Source organism: Panulirus ornatus, chromosome 1 (genome assembly GCF_036320965.1).
Source record: "Panulirus ornatus isolate Po-2019 chromosome 1, ASM3632096v1, whole genome shotgun sequence".
Taxonomy (NCBI): Eukaryota; Metazoa; Arthropoda; class Malacostraca; order Decapoda; family Palinuridae; genus Panulirus; species Panulirus ornatus.
This window is the reverse complement of record NC_092224.1, coordinates 80,455,071-80,475,575: the sequence shown is the minus strand read 5'-3', so window position 1 is coordinate 80,475,575 and position 20,505 is coordinate 80,455,071. Positions and strand designations below refer to the sequence as shown.

The window sequence follows — 20,505 nt, the reverse complement described above, 5'->3', positions numbered from 1 at the left end:
AAGGGGGCCAGGTAAGGATATTCCCTCAACGGCCCAGTCCTCTGCCCGTAACGCTACCTTGCTAACGCGGGAAATGGCGAATGGTGTGAATATATATATATATATATATATATATATATATATATATATATATGTGTGTGTGTGTGTGTGTGTGTGTGTGTGTGCTTGTAGGCTTTGATCTCAGTATATATTGCCTACACTCTTCTTGGTCCACTGGGCAGGGATTCACAAACACCACCTTCTACAACCCACCTGGGTCTATTATTTACCCCCAATCCCCCTTTCCACACACACACACATACACACACACACACACACACACACACACACACACACACACACACCACCTGGGCCCATCAGAGACCATCCCCCCTTCCTCACCCCTTCCATACACACACACACACCACCTGGGCTCCTCACACACCATCCCCGCACTGCAGTGCATTAACCTATAAACCACCTGATGCAAAGCCTCGTGAATTTAAGGAACAAATCAGAAACGTCTTGACCTCCTCGTAAACCCAGAACCAAATATACTTGTCTTAGGCGACTTCAGCCGACCACACATGAAATGGAGACAGGCAGGAAATAACAGTGTGGCTGAACGTGCTGACATTCGAAGCAGCTCGGGCGAACAGCTACAAGAAATAGTCATTTAGTCTATGTGAAAAAGTTCTCCCTCAGACATGTAATAAAACCGACCAGGGGGAACTAACATTCTGGACTTGATACCAATTATGTGGATCGACCATGTGACATTATACCATCTCAAACACTCCAGTGTTGCGATCACAACCTGGCTGACGGGAAGACAAGCTTGGATGTAAACTGCATTGTCAGAACACACGATACAGTGGAGGAGGAGTGTTCTGTGATTTCAGTTGTAATTGTAAACACACAAACTGGGAGGATGTCTTGGGAAACTCAGACGAGTACTAAAACAGGAGGAGGGTATAGATGACATGGCCACTTTGGTAATGCCAACATACAGCAGACGTATACTAGCCAGAAGGAAGCACAGAAGATCTACGTTAGAGTGAGAAAGACGAAGTCTTTACAGGGGGCGGAAAAGAACTGCATATCCAAAGAAGCCACAGCTCATCCACCGAGGGAAAGAGAACCTTTCAAGGGTGAATTATCGGACGTAGACCGTGAACTGAAAATGTCAAATGAAAAAAAGGGAAAAAGAAAAAAAAAAAAAACATGAATGAAATACGAAATAACCTAGAAATACTTTTACTTGTATGGAAAATGTCAATCCAGAACCACAAACTCCATTTGTCCACTCAGAACAGAAGCTGGCAACATTACAGACGACTGCTAAGAGATGAGTGAGATTTCAAGGAGGCAATACGAATCTCTATTCAACGAGCCAAAAACAACGTTGAGAATGAATGACCAACATACTTCTTCCTAAACGGTTATCCGCAAGTGTACAAACAGCAGATATCACCTTCCCAGCAGAAGATTTCGAGAGGGCCATAGAGAGTATAACCGTACTCTCAGCCACAGGCCTAGACGTGATTAACGTAGATTTGCAAAAGCATTTGACAGACTTGTCCTTAGTGTCACAGCACATAAAATGCGAAAGGTGGGCATAACCGGAAGAATTAGAATTTGGATATACAACTTATCAATAAATAGATCACAACACTTAAACCATAGTAAAAAGCTATCTCCCTAACGAACTGTATTTGCCCTCCTGTTCCTTATTCTTATATCTGACATAGACGCAAACACGAGCCACGGTTCCATATCATCCTTTGTATATGATACAAGAATAAGTATGAGAATCACATCATTAGAAGATGCCGAAAGGCTGCATAGTGACATTAACGAAGTCTTTCATTGGGCAGCCGAGAACAACATGCGTTTCATTAGAGATGAATTTCATCTACGGTATGGGGGAAAAAAAGAAATAAAAAAAAAAACACAATACCGGACAACCACAGACGGTATCATCAACCATATGAATAATGTGAAAGACATCAGAGTAATAAAAATGTCCAACGACCCAATCTTTAGTGAATAAAACAAAATAACGGTTGCCTCATGCAGAAAGATGGTAGGCAGGATCCTGCGGACCTTCAAGATAAGTGAAGAAGGACCAGTGATGATATTATTCAAGGCACGGTATGCACAAAAAGAGAGAGAATACCTTAAACATCTGGGGCCCAAGACTCTTCAGCACCTTGCCAGCAACCATCAGAAACAGCATGGGATATACGGAAGGGAAGTTCAAGAGTATTGGGCAAGTACCAGCAAAGTGTGGGGCGTGAGGACTACGGCTTCCAGCAGCTTGGTCGACTAGCGACCCAATCCAGTAGCTTGGGCCCAGCCAGGGCTGGAGGGATGAAGACCTTCGAAGACTTGACGAAGTATCCACGAGGTTATGGCTACAAAGTACATGTTGGAGCCTGTGTCTCGGTAACACGTCTGCTACGTTATGATGCCTCATTATTTTCAAGCTTTTAGCGGTTTCTTCTGTCTTCCAGCTGTCTGATACATTTATAAACATATCATGCAGAGGACAGAACACCACGGTAAAATGTTTTCATTCCCTCAGTACAACATGGATGTATATTTTAAGCTTCTTGACAGAGTTTGGGATGGACTACCAAGAACGGAAACACCAGTCGTAAATGTCTTACGTCCACGTCATATTCTTATTGGTAACATCGGCAGCATCCGACGCCCAGCATTACGTTCTTGCTATCCTCATCCAAGCTGTAACCAAGCTTAGCAAAGGAGTTGCTTCTACCGATTCCCTTCGTACCCCTCTGTACCATACATACTGGTCTTATTCACCTGGCAGGTACTTCGTATATATGGACGTTTAACCTGCTTCAGCTTGATGTTACAATTCCTTACGAACACAAGGGTGGAATCCTTTATGGGCACGATGGTATGATCCCTGATGAGCATGAAGGTACGATCTCTTATGAGCACAACGGTACGATCCGAGCATGACGGTACGATTCCGGTCTGTGATCTCGCCCTTAAGGGTTACGTCAAGGACCAGGCCGTCGTAATCTTGTAGTATCCTGTAAACTCAAGGTTGTAGTGAATAAAGGCTCTCCGCTTGGTGTGTATGTGAGTGTACCAGCTGCTGGCAGGGAGAGTCTGGTGGTGCATTTATTTCCAACACGTAGCCGGAAAGTCACGACAAAGTCGGCGGATAAATACACAATTAGTGCCGGATGCAAAATTTAACCTTGCTAGAGGCAAAACACGATTAATGACAAGAGGCAAACCCGGAGCTAAATTGATTGACAAGGCTCACAAAACATTTTTGAATTAGCCAGTGTTGCTTAAGCAGGGAACGCCTGCTTAAGCAAGAAACAAAGGAGATGGGCGAGTGGGTGTGTGTGCGGACGACGGCAGTTGACTTAACGCGCGAGTCAACAAACAGTGGCGGATGTAGGCCCTTGGGAGAGTAGGTCATGGCCACCTCGAAGCAGATGGTGTATCCTGGTGATGATGATGGTGATGCTGCTGTTGATGCTGCGTGTGATGGTGAAGATGATAGTGACTTGCTGGCGGTAGTGATGGTTATGATAATGCTAACGTTAGTGACTTTGATGTGTTGCTGAAATTGGTCATGTTCGGGTACTTCTGTTGGTACTGTTTCCCCCACTGTTGCCAGAGCTTCAGGTGGAAATGTTCCCCTCTCACTGAGCTGCAGCTGGTAATGTTCCCCTCTCACTTGCCAGAGAAGCAGCTGTTAACGTTCCCCTCTCTGTTGTCAGAGCTGCAGCTGGTAATCACCTCTGCTAACGCTAAGCATCATTAACCTTTATTGTCATTCAGCTTTCGTATGATCATCCGGTCGTGTGTGTGTGTGTGTGTGTGTTTGTGCGTGTGTGTGTACAGACGTCATAATTTAGCAAAGCCTTTTTTTTTTTTTTTGATAAATGGCAAGTCATTGCGGTCAACACAACAATACGACAAAGACTTCAGCAATACAAAGACCATCACAGGATCCAATTTTTTTTTTCCTCCTGCACTGCACCAAAGCCGATTTCATGACAATTTTCACATAGCCATCCTTGCTGAGCCATCACATCGCACGTCCTCCCCCAGCAGAGATGTGCAGAGCAGACAGCTTAAGAGTCTCGTCTGGAGACGTCAGTGCAACACACACACACACACACACACACACACACACAACGTAACACAATGGGCCGTCTGCAACACATGCCGTCCAGATTGAATATCTACATCTCACGACACTTCTCCAGCAAACAGCACACCTTCACAACACACAACCAGCGATTATAACACATGGCCACAACCCCTAATATTTCTTGAGGTCTCCTCTGAGGTTTGACTGTTCATATAGTCTCATCTTTCGTCATAAATATTCGGTAACTTTTTTAGTATTTGTATAAAAAAAATTCTGGCATTATATTATATCATTTATATATTTGTTGTAAAATTCTCATTTTTCATTATATATATATATATATTTTTTTTTTTTTTTCATACTATTCGCCATTTCCCGCGCTTGCGAGGTAGCGTTAAGAACAGAGGACTGGGCCTCAGAGGGAAAATCCCCACCTGGCCCCGCTCTCCGTTCCTTCCTTTGGGAAAAAAAAAAAAAAAAAAAAAATATATATATATATATATATATATATATATATATATATATATATATATATATATATATTTTTTCTTTCTTTCAAACTATTCGCCATTTCCCGCATTAGCGAGGTAGCGTTAAGAACAGAGGACTGGGCCTTTGAGGGAATACCCTCACCTGGCCCAATTCTCTGTTCCTTCTTTTGGAAAATTAAAAAAAAACGAGAGGGGAGGATTTCCAGCCCCCCGCTCCCTCCCCTTTTAGTCGCCTTCTACGACACGCAGGGAATACGTGGGAAGTATTCTTTCTCCCCTATCCCCAGGGAATATATATATATATATATATATATATATATATATATATATATATATATATATATATATATATATATATATATGTGTGTGTGTGTGTGTGTGTGTGTGTGGTTCCGCCAACAGGATCAGTTGCCACTTTCATGTTGTCGCCTGACTGGGGTTAGGCTATAGATAGCTTACTCACGAGAGTTTGCTCCTTTTTGTTGATAATGAACAGACCATATGTTACCTATGCCAGCAGGCTCCTTCCACCGTGCGTTGCTCTATACTTTCCTGTTGTACTATTATTGAGTTCAGACATTATTTTTACGGAACACTCCAAGATATGTATGTCTCCATAACAATATTTTTCAATTTTCCAAAAGAAGGAACAGAGAAGGGGGCCAGGTAAGGATATTCCCTCAAAGGCCCAGTTCTCTGTTCTTAACGCTACCTCGCTAATGCGGGAAATGGCGAATAGTATGAAAGAAAAAAGAAAGATATATATATATATATATATATATATATATATATATATATATATATATATATTTATTTATTTTTTTTTTTCTTTTTCCAAACTATTCGCCATTTCCCGCGTTAGCGAGGTAGCGTTAAGAACAGAGAACTGGGCCTTTGAGGGAATATCCTCACCTGGCCCCCTTCTCTGTTCCTTCTTTTGGAAAATTAAAAAAAAAAAAAATAATGAGAGGGGAGGATTTCCAGCCCCCCCGCTCCCTCCCCTTTTAGTCGCCTTCTACGACACGCAGGGAATACGTGGGAAGTATTCTTTCTCCCCTATCCCCAGGGAATATATATATATATATATATATATATATATATATATATATATATATATATATATATATATATATAAATCCAGTCATTGTTGTTCACCTGTTTTAAATCGCCCTTTACCATGTAAACTGCTGAATGATTCATTCAGTGCTGGCCAATCCTTGTGAACAATCTTCTTATCAAGTAACCTGTAATGTATGTCAATCATTGAGGCCGCAGTCACTGCTGGACCTACTGAACACTTATCTTCTTTTGTGCCTCCGCCCCACAGGATGGGTTGTAGTGCAATATAGTTGAGTCGCCCCTGCGGTAAAAAATCAAAATCGTGTATATATATATATATATATATATATATATATATATATATATATATATATATATATATATATATATATATTGGTGAAGGTAGCTCTGTACCGTAGCACTCAAGGAGTGTACCGTCTTACTCCAGGGTCGTACCGTCGTGATCGAGGGTCGTACCGTCGTGATCCAGGGTTTTGCCATCTTACTCGAGGAGTCGTAAAATCGTGCTTAAGGGTCGTATCATCGTGCTGAAAAGCCAAGAGAAAGATGATGGAGAGTGTGACCCCGGGAAGGGGAGAGAGAGAGAGAGAGAGAGAGAGAGAGAGAGAGAGAGAGAGAGAGAGAGAGAGAGAGAGAGAGAGAGAGAGAATGGTCATGAAAGGGACGGGAGGTGAAAGGAACGTATATGGTGATGACGTCCGCTGGTTGCTGGAGGGAGGGAGGGGAGGATTGAGTAGGAGAAGGGATATGCAAATTTAGAGAGAAGGGGAGTGGTCTCCCAGCAGGGTAGAAGGCTCTGTAGCTACAGGAAACAGGGAGGTGGGCTGTGCACGGAGTAGACGGCGGTGGTATTCGCTTGTCGTCTGTACCTGGTGATGATCGTGTAGGATGCACTTGTGTCTTTCCAGCCAAAGGACACACGTTCATTCAAGAATAACATTTATATCTCTCATTTGTCTGTAATACCTCGTGTGTATTACCAGCTGAATGGCTCCCCAAATCCGATTCGTCCGTTATTTATTTACTTTTATTTATTCATCTATTTCCAGTTTATCCGTAATTTATTTATGTATTTATTTATCTATTTCCAGTTTGAATAAAGAGGAATAAAACATTGGACATAAACAGGTTTAGGCTGTTCATTGTTTGTTGTCATCATCGTCACGGACCGACCTGTTGTTGGTGTTTATACTAGCCGTCGGCCGGACAAGCCTGTCTTGCTGCACTCTTTAGGACGTGTGAGTTGGTGTGGATGGTGGTGGCGGTGCGGTGTGACAGCTGGGGAAAGCGCTTTGAGATGTTGGCAGTATGGGGTTGCAGGATGGGTGAGTTGGCAGTATATACGGGCTGCAGGATGGGTGTGTTGGCAGTAAGGGGTTGCAGGATGATTTGTTGACAGTATGGGGTTGCAGGATGGGTGTGTTGGCAGTATGGGGTGTAGGTTGGTTGTGGTGAAAGTACTGTTGGTAGTATGAGACTGCAGACTGAGTATGATGGCACTGCAGTCGGTAATTTTGTGGCCACATCTGGGTGTGGAGGCAGTACTGTTGGCAGTTTGGGACTGCGGGCTTTATATACATTTGCTCTAGATCTTCATCACGAGACATTACTCCCGAGTATTCTGTATCACTGACTTGTAGCTGGTCATCTGCTAGACGTATTTTATAATTTTCTGTTTATCTTACAGTCTTTTCTGATTCTCTTGGGATTCATCACGTCTTTCTGTTCGAACAATCTGATCGCCTATCGATTTTGCATCTAGTCAGTCAATCCCGTTTTCACTTAATTGCTACGTTATCAGCGTATGCTTATGTAATATTTTTATCTTTTTTGCAAATTAATTTCATATATTTACCGTATACATAATAAAAAGGGGACAGTATTACTTCCTGTTTGACTCCGTTTTTTTTTTTTTTTTTTTTTTATACTTAGAACCACGCGCTGTCAATCTCTCTCTTCTCGACCCTACATTCATTATGGCAGCAAATATCTTATGTTACTCTTTTTTTCAATTTGCTGTCCTTTTCATAGTGATGATCGTCTATTATCCCCCAAAGAATATTTCTGATAATTCTGTCGGAAGCTTTTCCAGAATCTAGGAAAGCCAGACGCCACTCGCTCCATTGCCAGTATATTTCCAAAATAATCCTAAGGGTATAAATGAAATGACCTGGCTCCTCATCTGGGTCGAAAACCATGTTAGTAGTTTCCTAACTTCCACCTGTGTTCTTACTGGCTGTTCTATTATTCGATCATATATATCTTTCTTATGTTCGGATAATGAGGCAATTTCTTAGTAATTCCCGCAGTTGCGCTTTTCTCCTTAGACGATGGACGTATAACTTTGATTTGAGATATATATATATATATATATATATATATATATATATATATATATATATATATATATATAGAGAGAGAGAGAGAGAGAGAGAGAGAGAGAGAGAGAGAGAGAGAGAGAGCAGTATGGTAACAAGTGGACAGGGATTAAAGCATTTTCTCTTCCCCAGGTGTGTGGGCTGGGCGTCGGGGAGTGCGGGAGCCGGTCGTGGCGGGTGGGTCCGAGCTCAGCACCAACACGCTGGCCGAGGCCCACCAACCCACCCACCTCGACTACGACGCCATGCTCGAGGACATCAACGGCGACTTCGGCATCCGTTCAGAGGTGGTGGAGGCGGCCGGGCAGGAGCCGGAGTATCGGGGGTCGGAGACGCTGGTGGTACCGTTGTATATCCCCGACGGCGCCCTGCCCATCAGCCTGGCGCGCATCGCTCGCTCCGGCGACCAGCAGCAGCCCACGGTGGAGCTTCTGGACATGGAGATGTCTCCCTCAGCCGACTCCATCCTCATCCGCCGCATAGGACCCGTGAACGGCCGGAGGAAGCGGCCCCCTCCCCCAGGTCGCGCTGCTTGGCGAACGCCACAGAGAACCAGGCTGTCTAGACTCACTCCCATCCGCAGGTCTGACCTGGCAGGTCGTCGACCAGTGCCCCCGCCCCCCGTACCTGTGGCACCGCTGGCACGGTTCGGCCAAAGGTTGTCGGCGCCGTCCCTGGTGGCAGTGCGTCGGGTGGCCCTCTCCCAGCCCACCTCAGATCATGACGACGGCAGTGGGGGTGGCGGTAGTGATGACGAAGCCTTAGATGATAGTAGTACTAAACGGGCCAAGAAGAATGAGTTCAGCAAAGATTCGCAGTTCCCCGATGAACTGCACACAACCACCGTGCCAGAGGCCGTTGGCCAGGCCCCGTCCTCACCGCCGAACACTTCAGCCCCCTCCACTAGGAGGCCTTCCACTGCCGCTCCCGAGAGAGGAGACAAGCGCAATGTAACTCGAAAGTTCCTCAAGCCTCTCCCTCTCCTTACGACAACTGCAACTCCGCCGACCACAACACCGAGTTCTACAACGCCACATACTACAAGAAAAGCAAAGGCTACAACATCGCCCACCACACCACCCACTACAATAGCACCTATCCCAAAGACGCCTGGTACAACGACAACAATACCTAGCACAACGACATCACCTACCACAACGTCAACTACTACAACAGTACCAACTACTTCAGCGTCAGCTACCACAACACCACCATCAACAACAACGACACGGTCGTCAACCACAGTGACGTCTTCCTCAACCACAGCTGCCATCACTACATACAGAACGAGCATAACGGCTAAACCCATTGTGCGAAGGAAGATCCTGCGAGACCCTTCACCACAAGAAAAGCCAACATCGAGCACCACCGTCGCCCCCGCCACTACGAAATGGGATCGTCGCTCCGTTCTCTTCCTTCGGCCAGTAGAATCTATCTTGAGGGCGACATCTGAAAAATCAACGACTACCTCGACATCCACGACCGCAGCTGCACCCACCACCACCACCACCAAGACTACCACCACTACAACAAGTAGAAGCCCCTCTGCCCGTCTGAGAATTCTCCCTCCGTGGCTTAACAGATCAAAGTCCACAACCACCACCAGAAGGACTCCAGCAGCAACACAATTTACAACCACTACCACAACAACCCCAGCCACAACGAGAACTCCCCTGGTGACAGAGAGGCCAACAGTGTTTGGTAGGCTACGAGTTGCAGTGACAAAAAGACCTCTAAACACAACAACAGAAAAACCAAAACTTAAAGTGATTCGAAGACTATCAGCCACAACAGAAGTCCCAGTGCCTGCAGGATTAACGACAACAACAAGATCACCTGTAACATTGAGGACAGCCAGCACCACAACAGATCAGACCACTGTGCCAACATCAACAGCCTCCTCTGTTGCAACTACAAGAAGGTCTGTTACAACTACAAGAAGCTCTGTTGCACCTACAAGAAGCTCTGTTGCACCTACAAGAAGCTCTGTTGCAACTACAAGAAGGCCTCCAGTCATTACCCGAAGACCAGTCACATCCCCAGATAGATCCTCTCCAATGAGAAGGATGCCGAGTGTCAGTGAGATCTTGAGGGATGCCCCAGCTTCTGAAGATTTAGAAAGTCCCCAAGAACCGTTGGAGACCACCACATCTTCGAGTTCCTCTACAGCAAAATCCCCAAGTGCCGATGAGATGCTCAAGAAAGTGACATCAGAATCCAGTTTCACAAATGAGGAGAGAGTGAAAAACTCAACAAGCAGACCTGAGAAAGAAAGAGAGAGTAAACCCCCAGTTCGGTGGTTTTTAGGGGGTGAGAGAAATAATGCCAAACAAGAGACTACCACTGAAGAAAGCCAACACGAGCTCACCATTCCAGGGTTGAGGAAATTCATGAGACGTCCCTGGCCAACTCCAAACAACTCAGAACCCCACGTGCATCCTGGCAGACCAGTTGGACACAGAAGGCGGAGACCATTACGACCAAGAATAACAATCCCACCTCCCATCACTCACACTAGAGATTTCTTTACGCCACCCGAGGAAACTATTTCCTTCAGGTGGTCCACAGAAAACGAAAAAACTACCGTTATAGTGACATCATCTACCACACCACCTACTGTGGTATCCACGACAACATCACCGACACCAACTGCAGCAACAAGCAAGTCCCCAGAGCAGGTAGTGATCGAGAGCCTAACGGAGATCATGAGGGAGGCCACTAACAACAACAAAAGCAAGGACAAGGTCTCCAGCATCGCTTCCAATCTTGAGGCACTCAACAAACAACTGGCAGAACAAGGGATCCATATCATCCATGCTGAAATTGATGGAGTCAAGATTAAGCTGGACAATCGGACAATAACCCGGCCCATACTTCTTCCGGTCGCAACAACGTTCCGGCCGTCAGTTGCTCCCGAGACCTCAGTTTCAGACTCTTCCACTACGGAGAAACCCACAACTAGTATTGCCCCACCTCCAACTGGGAATGGAGAAAGTTCCATACCTGACGATACCGAAGACAGCAAACCAGTAAAGCAGATATTCACATCCGTAAAATCTTCATTTTCATTTCACACATCGAAGCCGAGTGAAGTGAAGGAGGAAACTGATAGTGACAACGAGGTGCAGAGCACAACAGACGAGTCAGGTGTCACTACAAACAAGCCAGTGGAGTCCAGGAAGTTTACCGATGAGCCAGTGCAGGGAGAGTCCTCAAGGCCACCTCTCTCGTCCTCGCTGCTACCCTCTGTCGATGAAGCAGATGAGGACCCAGCAAGGAATAAAACACAATCAGATGGCTCATCCAAAACACCGGTTGTTGATGAGACCTCATCTACCGTCAGGACAAGCACCCCACGAAAAGACCGTGATAAGGAGGGAGATCATGATGGTACTGTAACATCAGTGGACATCTTTGCCACCTCAACTGTCCCCGCTAGCGTCACCACACGCACAAGATCCACCACAGTCCCCATCACCACTCATAGGCCTGCCACCAAACCCTTCCTTCATAGCCCTTCAGGCTCACAATCAGGAATTGTAGGCTTTAGTAGAGGGGATACCAGTGCCCTCGGTAGCACAGAAACTAGAACCAGTGACCCAGTAACAGAAGACCCAGTTTTTGGTATTCCAGTCAGTAGGAATAAGTCTTTGGTACCCCAGTTTCCTTATATTCCTTTTAGTATCCATCCAACCGCACACCATCGACCAACATCATTGCCACCACTAACAGAAAGAGGTCCTGTTGATGTTTCATCTGCAGACACAACCCCAGTAGCAACGTCAACTAAACTGTCAACGTCCACTGAAAGTACAGAAGAGAATTCGGCATCCACCATGAAAACGACCATGGGCAGAACCACAACACAGAGACCCATTATTGAGGTCATCTCCATCACAAGGGAGATTCAAGACTCTCCCTTTGCTCCTGGATCTGCTGCTACTGTCGAAAATATAGAAAGTGAGGACTTCGCTGACTCCTCTTCATCGTCAACCTCTTACACAGCTAGTTACGTTGTAGGCGTCATAGGAATCATCCCAGCTGCAGGTCTGGCTGCTTTCTTGGCCAGGAAATTCTTGAAAAAGACACAAAAGGCATTACCGGAAAGTGAGGAGCCAGCGGAAGGTTTCACCCCTGTCACCCATCACTCCAGGAAGCCTTCCCATTCCAACACTTTGGTAAGTATGCTGAAACCATGCCCACCACATCCTTAAGCCCAAGCAACATACTTACATTGCCTGGCCTGAACAGCATGCCCATATTGCCATGCTCAGACAAAACTGCCACATTGTTAAGCCCAAGCTACATGCCCACATTGCTAAGTTCAAATAGCACCCCTGCATGGACAAGCCTTAACAGCATAACCACATTACTAAGCTCAAACTATGCCCTTATTTTGCCAAGCTTAAACAACATGCCCACATTGCCAAGCCCAAACTGCACCCCACATTGCCAAGCCCAAATTGCACTTCCACATTCCCAAGCCCAAACAACATACCCTTTCCAAGTGCAAACAGCATGCCGACATTCCTAAGCCCAAACTATGCTCTTGCATTCATATGCTTGAACATCATGCCCACTTTCTTGAGCCTAAACAACATTACTATTTTCCCAAGCCCCTTTAAATGCATACATGCCCAAGCAACATGCCTGCATTCCCAATAATACACAGCATGACAACTGGCCTGAGACCCCCTCCATTTCATCGAGTGTAGTGAGACTTTGTGCTCTGACCTTTTATCACCACTGTTGAAAAAACCCAAACAACTTTCCCACATTCCTATGCCCAAATAAAATGCCTACACTCACAAAATCAAACAGCATGTTTTTGTTTCCATGGTCAAACTGCCTACATTCCCATCCAAAAATAACATACTTACAAACCAAAGCCCAGACAGTATGCCTGCATACCAAAGCCTAAAGAACATGCATACATTCCTAAGCCCAGACAACATGCCTACATTCCCAGGCCCAAACAACATGCATACATACCCAAGTGCAAAAACATGCATACATTTCCAAGCCCAAGCAACATGCATACATTCCCAAGGCCAAACAATATGCCTATATTTCAAGCCCAAACATCATGCATACATTTCCAAGCCCATTCAACATGCATACATCGAAGCCCCAACAACGTGCACACATTCTGACACCCAAATAACATGTTTATATTCCCAAGCCCAAGCAACATGCATATATTTCCAAACCTAAAAACATGCATACATTCCCAGTCAAACTACACATACATTCCCAAGCCCTAACAACATAACTGTACTCCCAGACCCAAATATTGTGCATACATTCCAAAGCCCAAACAACATACCTGTATTCCCAGACCCAAACATCATTCCTTCATTTCCAAGCTCAAAACAGCATGCCTTCATTGACGAAGTCAAACAGTACACCTTCATCCTTAGGTCTAAGCAAAAGGCTCTTATTCCCCAGGCCCAAACCAGTGAAGCATGACTCTATAGTCTGATACTTTTAGTAAAAGGATATGGGGGCCACACTAAGTCTGATGAAGCACTAGACACTGGTGACACACAGCAAACAGATCAGTGAGCCTTCTCCCTTGCATAATAGTTGAGTGTTTATGTGCTTAATGCTGACCTTTGGACACTTCTCTGAGACTGATTTATGCATTTCCAGCACAGTGAAAACTTGTTTTTTTCCCCTCAGGATGTGGATGGGTCATCAGTGGAGGCTAAGAACCCAAAGTACACACCCTGGGAGTTCCCCAGGTCCAAGCTCCGTCTTGTCTCCATTCTTGGGGAGGGCAACTTCGGTGTGGTGAGTCACCTTGAGAAAGTGGACAGCATTAGATATTTCTGTAGTTTTTCTCTGACATTACGATTATATTGCAGATATTGCACATGTGAAAATCACATCCAAGAGACATTATCAAGCGTTGATAAGGTTCTCTTCAAATTTCTACATCTTACGGTGATGTCAAGCTTTCCTTGCACAGAATCTACAGTGTTGAGCAATGAAAACTGTTTCAGAATATTTCAGTCACTATTACAGGGTAATATTTGAGTGAGACAAGTATAATGGAGCTTATATTGTATAACCATGAAAAGTTTTCTAAAATGTTACCTTTGGATGTGTATGTTCTCATGTTGGGTGATATATATATTATGTTGTAATTGTAGTCTCTCACTAAAAAAAGTCCCACACAGAGGGATACATATCATATCAGTTTACACAGAAAAATTACCACTCCCTGATATGAGAAGTACACAATAGTAGACAGTTCCTATGGATATGTTGTGATGTGTCCCTGCAGGTGTGGAAGGCAGAGGCAAGAGAGCTGTGTGCCTGTGAGGGTGCACCAGGAGGACCTACAGTGCTTGTGGCTGTGAAGGGCGTGAAGGAAGGTGCAGGAGTGAAGGAGCGACAAGATCTGTTGAGGGAACTGGCCATCATGCAACACCTTGGCCAACACCCCAACGTCGTCACACTCCTCGGATGTTGCACACAACAGGGTTAGTAGTTGCCTAATGTCTTGTGTTTGTCAGTTTAGTCACCAGGGTTTTGATCATTTTTTTCCATATATTATCAATTTTTCTGTGTGATAATCCTGACAGGTAGAGGTAGTGCAAGTGATACATTAGCCTGTTCCAAAGTAGTGATGCTACCTGGTATGTGATGGATGTCTGTAACTTGGAGGTCTTCATGCATACAAATTGTTTCATTACTTTTCTGCCATAATTTCATCATCACATTTAGATCAATTTTAAGGGAATTAATATTGATTTGACTTCAAGACATTCCATGGGCTACTTGTGAGCTGAGTGTCAAATGAGCAAAAACAGTATATGTCCAGTTGACCTGTCTCATTATGCATCTGGCTTATAGCAGTAGGGTGGGGTAAATTCCTGAGGGCACCATCTCAAGGGATAACTTAATTATTTGGGGGTAAATCACTGAATAATACTGTTTTTAGGTGATAAGTGTTGGCCTTGGTGCAAAACAGTCGTATCCAAAACACCAGCCTACAATGGGTGTACTGAATTTTTCTACTTCTGACTGAACATCCAAATGACTTATTGTCCCAGGTTTTATAAATTACATCACAAGTGAAAAGTCACCTCAGGCAAGGATGTATCACTGGGACAACAGTTTTGGTTTAGAACTTTGCTCTCCAAAGGAGTCCGCATTTCCTTACTGTTAGAAGTAGATCCTGGGTAACATTAGGACTCGCCAAAGAAATTGATTATTGGGTAATTCTAGATCATGAATTAAAAAACTCGTACCATGAGTAGCCTAAAGACATCTCTTCTCATACCATGAAGACAAGGGGAAAGATTCTGCTGTCCTCAATATATCTACAATCACTTTCATTTACCTGCAGTCGAGCTCAGTTTCATCTTTATGGTAGCTCCATAGTGGGAAGTGAATGTCACGTGTGTGTTGTTGTAGTGCCTAATATGGTTGGCATTTTGTTTATTGGGATTGACTGTCCATTCAGAGTGACTGGAGGGTAGGAGCTGGACTTTTGTCAGTCTGGAGATAAATGAGTGATTGAAGACTTCTGCCTGTGGTGGTAATGCAGCAAAGGAGATTGGAGGGACAACCAACTGCACCAACCTACACTCAAGAAAAGAAGACTGGGAAATTGCAACTGGACTTGCTATCCCAGAGAATTTCATTTATCCATGCTCCTGCATGTAGCACTAGCTTGAGCTAACCCCAGGTGTCATGCCAGACCATGGGTCATGCCCAGACATTTTATACATTCATTCACATTTTTTTTTACTAAGGGAGATTGTGGCCCAATCATGATCTTCCAGCTATTGATGCAAACTTGTGATATTATCTTGGACCACAAATACTCCTCTACCTATTATGCCAAATGCCTATCTCCAAAAAGCACTACTACTACAGATACTCAAGTTGCACTCATTGGAATCACCTCCTTTGTACATAATTATCATATGCTTGCATAGAAAAGAGCATCCACGGCACCAGCCAAGACCCTTACGTGTTCACACAACACCCTCCCATACCAACATTTTTTGGTTATTTTCCTCTGTAATGCATGATATAGACAATCTGTACAGATTTTTTTTGTTTTTGTATGTGCTCTGGGAAGGTGATTATTGAGCAATTTTGCAGCAGAAGGGTTAATTTTATTTAAGTGATGAAATCATTGCTAAAAAAAAAAAAGGAGTATAGCAGACAGGACTAATCTATTAACATTTTTGGAAACTGATCTAACAGGATAGAAGTTACGTAATGCAGCAGCACATTTTTACTATACCCTACATACTTATGTCATTGTAGGCTCAGTTAGATCCTAGTGAGAAGTAAAAGTAATAATTAGAAATATTATACCATCCTTACAGACTTGTCTATAACATTGAAAAGATTTTTTTTCCCCCCCTATGAGCATAAGAGAGTGATCTTACTTATGGGTCGTACCTTTGTGCTCACAGGATTTATCTTAATTTTTAGATGGTGATGTTGATGAACTAAGTCAAAGTTGATGGTATTGAACTAAGACATGATTGATGATTGTAGGAATCATTTTTAAAAGCTTTTACTGCATGAGGATAAATTAAGTCTTGGATAATTCTTTAAATATTTCTATTCCAGTCAGATACGAACACACAAGACAATTTTAGAACAACTGTAATTTTTTTGTCAGATTAGAACATCTTCATTCTTATTTGTTGTTGATATTATTTTATATATTACTTAAAAGTCTCTATCCATGTATTTAATGTTGTGGCTTCCCTTTGGTACTCTGCAGAACCTCACTATGTCATCATGGAGTACGTCATGTTTGGCAAGCTGCTAACCTTTCTGCGTGACCACCGGACACGCCACAACTATTATAACTTCTCTTCAGACACAGAGGCCCTAACCTCCCGTGATTTGACCCGCTTTGCCTGCCAGGTGGCCACTGGTTGCGAGTACCTCCAGGGACGAGGGGTGAGACAACCCTCCTATGAGCCTCTTATTTTTGTGTTTTCTTTTTCAATTTGATTGCTCTTACTCTTGATCAGTTCTTTTTTCAACTACTACCAGGGATGCATTGAATAGTTGGACAATTGGGCATGGACTAAGGGCCTGGGCCATCATGGGGCTCACCAAGTCAATGTACGAAGGTGACTAAAAGGGATGGGAGTGGGGGCCAGGTTCGTGAGACTAGCTTGACACTACTTTGCTAACACAGGAAATGGTGAAAATTTATAGGCGTGTAAAAAAGAGACTTTTGAATGTTTATGTGCTGAGAGTGGCAGCTGGAGGGATGTCTGATCACTATCTTGTGAGGCAAAGGTGAAGATTTGTAGAGGTTTTCAGAAAAGAAGAGAGAATGTTGGGGAAAAGAGAGTGGTGAGAGTAAGTGAGCTTGGAAAGGAGACTTGTGTGAGGAAGTACCAGGAGAGATTGAGTGCCAAATGGCAAAAGGTGAGATAAAATGACGTAAGGGGAGTGGGGGAGGAATGGGATGTATTAAGGGAAGCAGTGATGGCTTGCGCAAAAGATGCATGTGGCATAAGAAAGGGCAGTGAATGGTGGGATGAAGAAGTAAGATTCTTAGTGAGAGAGAAGAGAGAGTCGTTTGGACGATTTTTGCGGGGTAGTAGTGCAAATGATTGGGAGATGCATATAAGAAAGTGGCAGGAGGTCAAGAGAAAGTTGCAAGAGGTGAAAAAGAGGGCAAATTAGAGCTGGAGTGAGAGAATATCAATCAGTTTTTGGGAGAATAAAAAGATGTTTTGGAAGAAGGTTAATAAAGTGCATAAGACAAGAGAACAAATGGGAACATGGGTGAAGGGGGCAAATGGGGAGGTAATAACAAGTAGTGAGAAGGAGATTGAGTGAATATTTTGAAGGTTTGTTGAATGTGTTTGATGATAGAGTGGCAGATATAGGACGTTTTGGTCGGGGTAGTGCGCAAAGTGAGAGGTTCAGGGAGAATGGTTTGGTGAACAGAGAAGAGGTAGCAAAAGCTTTGCGGAAGATGAAAGCTGGCAAGGCAACGGGTTTGGATGGCATTGCAGTGGAATTTATTAAAAAAGGGGGTGACTGGTTGGTGAGGATATTCAGTGTATGTATGGCTCATGGTGAAGTGCCTGAGGATTGACAAAGTGCATGTATAGTGCCATTGTACAAAGGCAAAGGGGAGTGAATGTTTTGAAGGTTTGTTGAATGTGTTTGATGATAGAGTGGCAGATATAGGATGTTTTGGTCAAGGTAGTGTGCAAAGTGAGAGGTTCAGGGAGAATGGTTTGGTGAACAGAGAAGAGGTAGTGAAAGCTTTGCAGAAGATGAAAGCTGGCAAGGCAAGGGGTTTGGATGGCACTGCAGTGGAATTTATTAAAAAAGGGTGTTACTGTGTTGTTGACTGGTTGGTGAGGATATTCAGTGTATGTATGGCTCATGGTGAAGTGCCTGAGGATTGGCAGAGTGCATGTATAGTGCCATTGTACAAAGGCAAAGGGGATAAAGGTGAGTGTTCAAATTACAGAGGCATAAGTTTGTTGAGTATTCCTGGGAAATTATATGGGAGGGTATTGATTGAGAGGGTGAAGGTATGTACATAGCATCAGATTAGGGAAGAGCAGTGTGGTTTCAGAAGTGGTAAAGGATGTGTGATCGATCAGGTGTTTGCTTTGAAGAATGTATGTGAGAAATACTTAGAAAAACAGATGGATTTGTATGTAGCTTTTATGGATCTGGAGAGGGCATATGAAAGGGTGGATAGAAATGCCTAGTGAAAGGTATTAAGAGTATATGGTGTTGGAGGTAGGTTGCTAGAAGCAGTGAAAAGTTTTTACCATGAATGTAAGGCATGTGTACAAGTAGGAAAACAGGAAAGTGATTGGTTTGGTTCCCAGTGAATGTCGGTTTGTGGGAGGGGTGCATGAGGCCCAATTATTGTTTAATTTGTTTATGGATGGGTTTGTTAGGGAGGTGAATGCAAGAGTTTCGGAGAGAGGTGCAAGTTTTTTTTTTTTTTTTTTTTTTTTTTTTTTTTTTTTTTTTTTTGTCGCTGTCTCCCGCGTTTGCGAGGTAGCACAAGGAAACAGAAGAAAGAAATGGCCCAACCCACCCCCATACACATGTATATACATACGTCCACACACGCAAATATACATACCTACACAGCTTTCCATGGTTTACCCCAGACGCTTCACATGCCCTGATTCAATCCACTGACAGCACGTCAACCCCGGTATACCACATCGATCCAATTCACTCTATTCCTTGCCCTCCTTTCACCCTCCTGCATGTTCAGGCCCCGATCATACAAAATTTTTTTCACTCCATCTTTCCACCTCCAATTTGGTCTCCCACTTCTCTTCGTTCCCTCCACCTCCAACACGTATATCCTCTTGGTCAATCTTTCCTCACTCATTCTCTCCATGTGCCCAAACCATTTCAAAACACCCTCTTCTGCTCTCTCAACCACACTCTATTTATTTCCACACATCTCTCTTACCCTTACGTTACTTACTCGATCAAACCACCTCACACCACACATTGTCCTCAAACATCTCATTTCCAGCACATCCATCCTCCTGCGCACAACTCTATCCATAGCCCACGCCTCGCAACCATACAACATTGTTGGAACCACTATTCCTTCAAACATACCCATTTTTGCTTTCCGAGATAATGTTCTCGACTTCCACACATTCTTCAAGGCTCCCAGGATTTTCGCCCCCTCCCCCACCCTATGATCCACTTCCGCTTCCATGGTTCCATCCGCTGCCAGATCCACTCCCAGATATCTAAAACACTTTACTTCCTCCAGTTTTTCTCCATTCAAACTTACCTCCCAATTGACTTGACCCTCAACCCTACTGTACCTAATAACCTTGCTCTTATTCACATTTACTCTTAACTTTCTTCTTTCACACACTTTACCAAACTCAGTCACCAGCTTCTGCAGTTTCTCACATGAATCAGCCACCAGCGCTGTATCATCAGCAAACAACAACTGACTCACTTCCCAAGCTCTCTCATCCCCAACAGACTTCATGCTTGCCCCTCTTTCCAAAACTCTTGCATTTACCTCCCTAACAACCCCATCCATAAACAAATTAAACAACCATGGAGACATGTGTGGATCAGGTGTTTGCGTTGAAGAATGTATGTGAGAAATACTTAGAAAAGCAAATGGATTTGTATGTAGCATTTATGGATCTGGAGAAGGCATATGATAGAGTTGATAGAGATGCTCTGTGGAAGGTATTAATAATATATGGTGTGGGAGGCAAGTTGCTAGAAGCAGTGAAAAGTTTTTATCGAGGATGTAAGGCATGTGTACGTGTAGGAAGAGAGGAAAGTGATTGGTTCTCAGTGAATATATATATATATATATATATATATATATATATATATATATAGGGGAGAAAGAATACTTCCCACGTATTCCCTGCGCGTCATAGAAGGCAACTAAAAGGGGAGG

General features: G+C 43.9%; 1 protein-coding gene across 1 annotated transcript in view; it reads left to right on the top strand.

The window, feature by feature from the left end:
* LOC139750157 (uncharacterized) overlaps positions 1 to 20,505 on the top strand; it is a 223,209-nt gene that overhangs the window by 191,447 nt on the left and 11,257 nt on the right. Inside the window, exons 2-5 of the mRNA XM_071664504.1 lie at positions 8,208 to 12,253; positions 13,758 to 13,868; positions 14,365 to 14,563; positions 16,834 to 17,015. Of these exons, the coding sequence (XP_071520605.1) occupies positions 8,208 to 12,253; positions 13,758 to 13,868; positions 14,365 to 14,563; positions 16,834 to 17,015 (4,538 nt within the window). The remainder of the gene's footprint in view (positions 1 to 8,207; positions 12,254 to 13,757; positions 13,869 to 14,364; positions 14,564 to 16,833; positions 17,016 to 20,505) is intronic.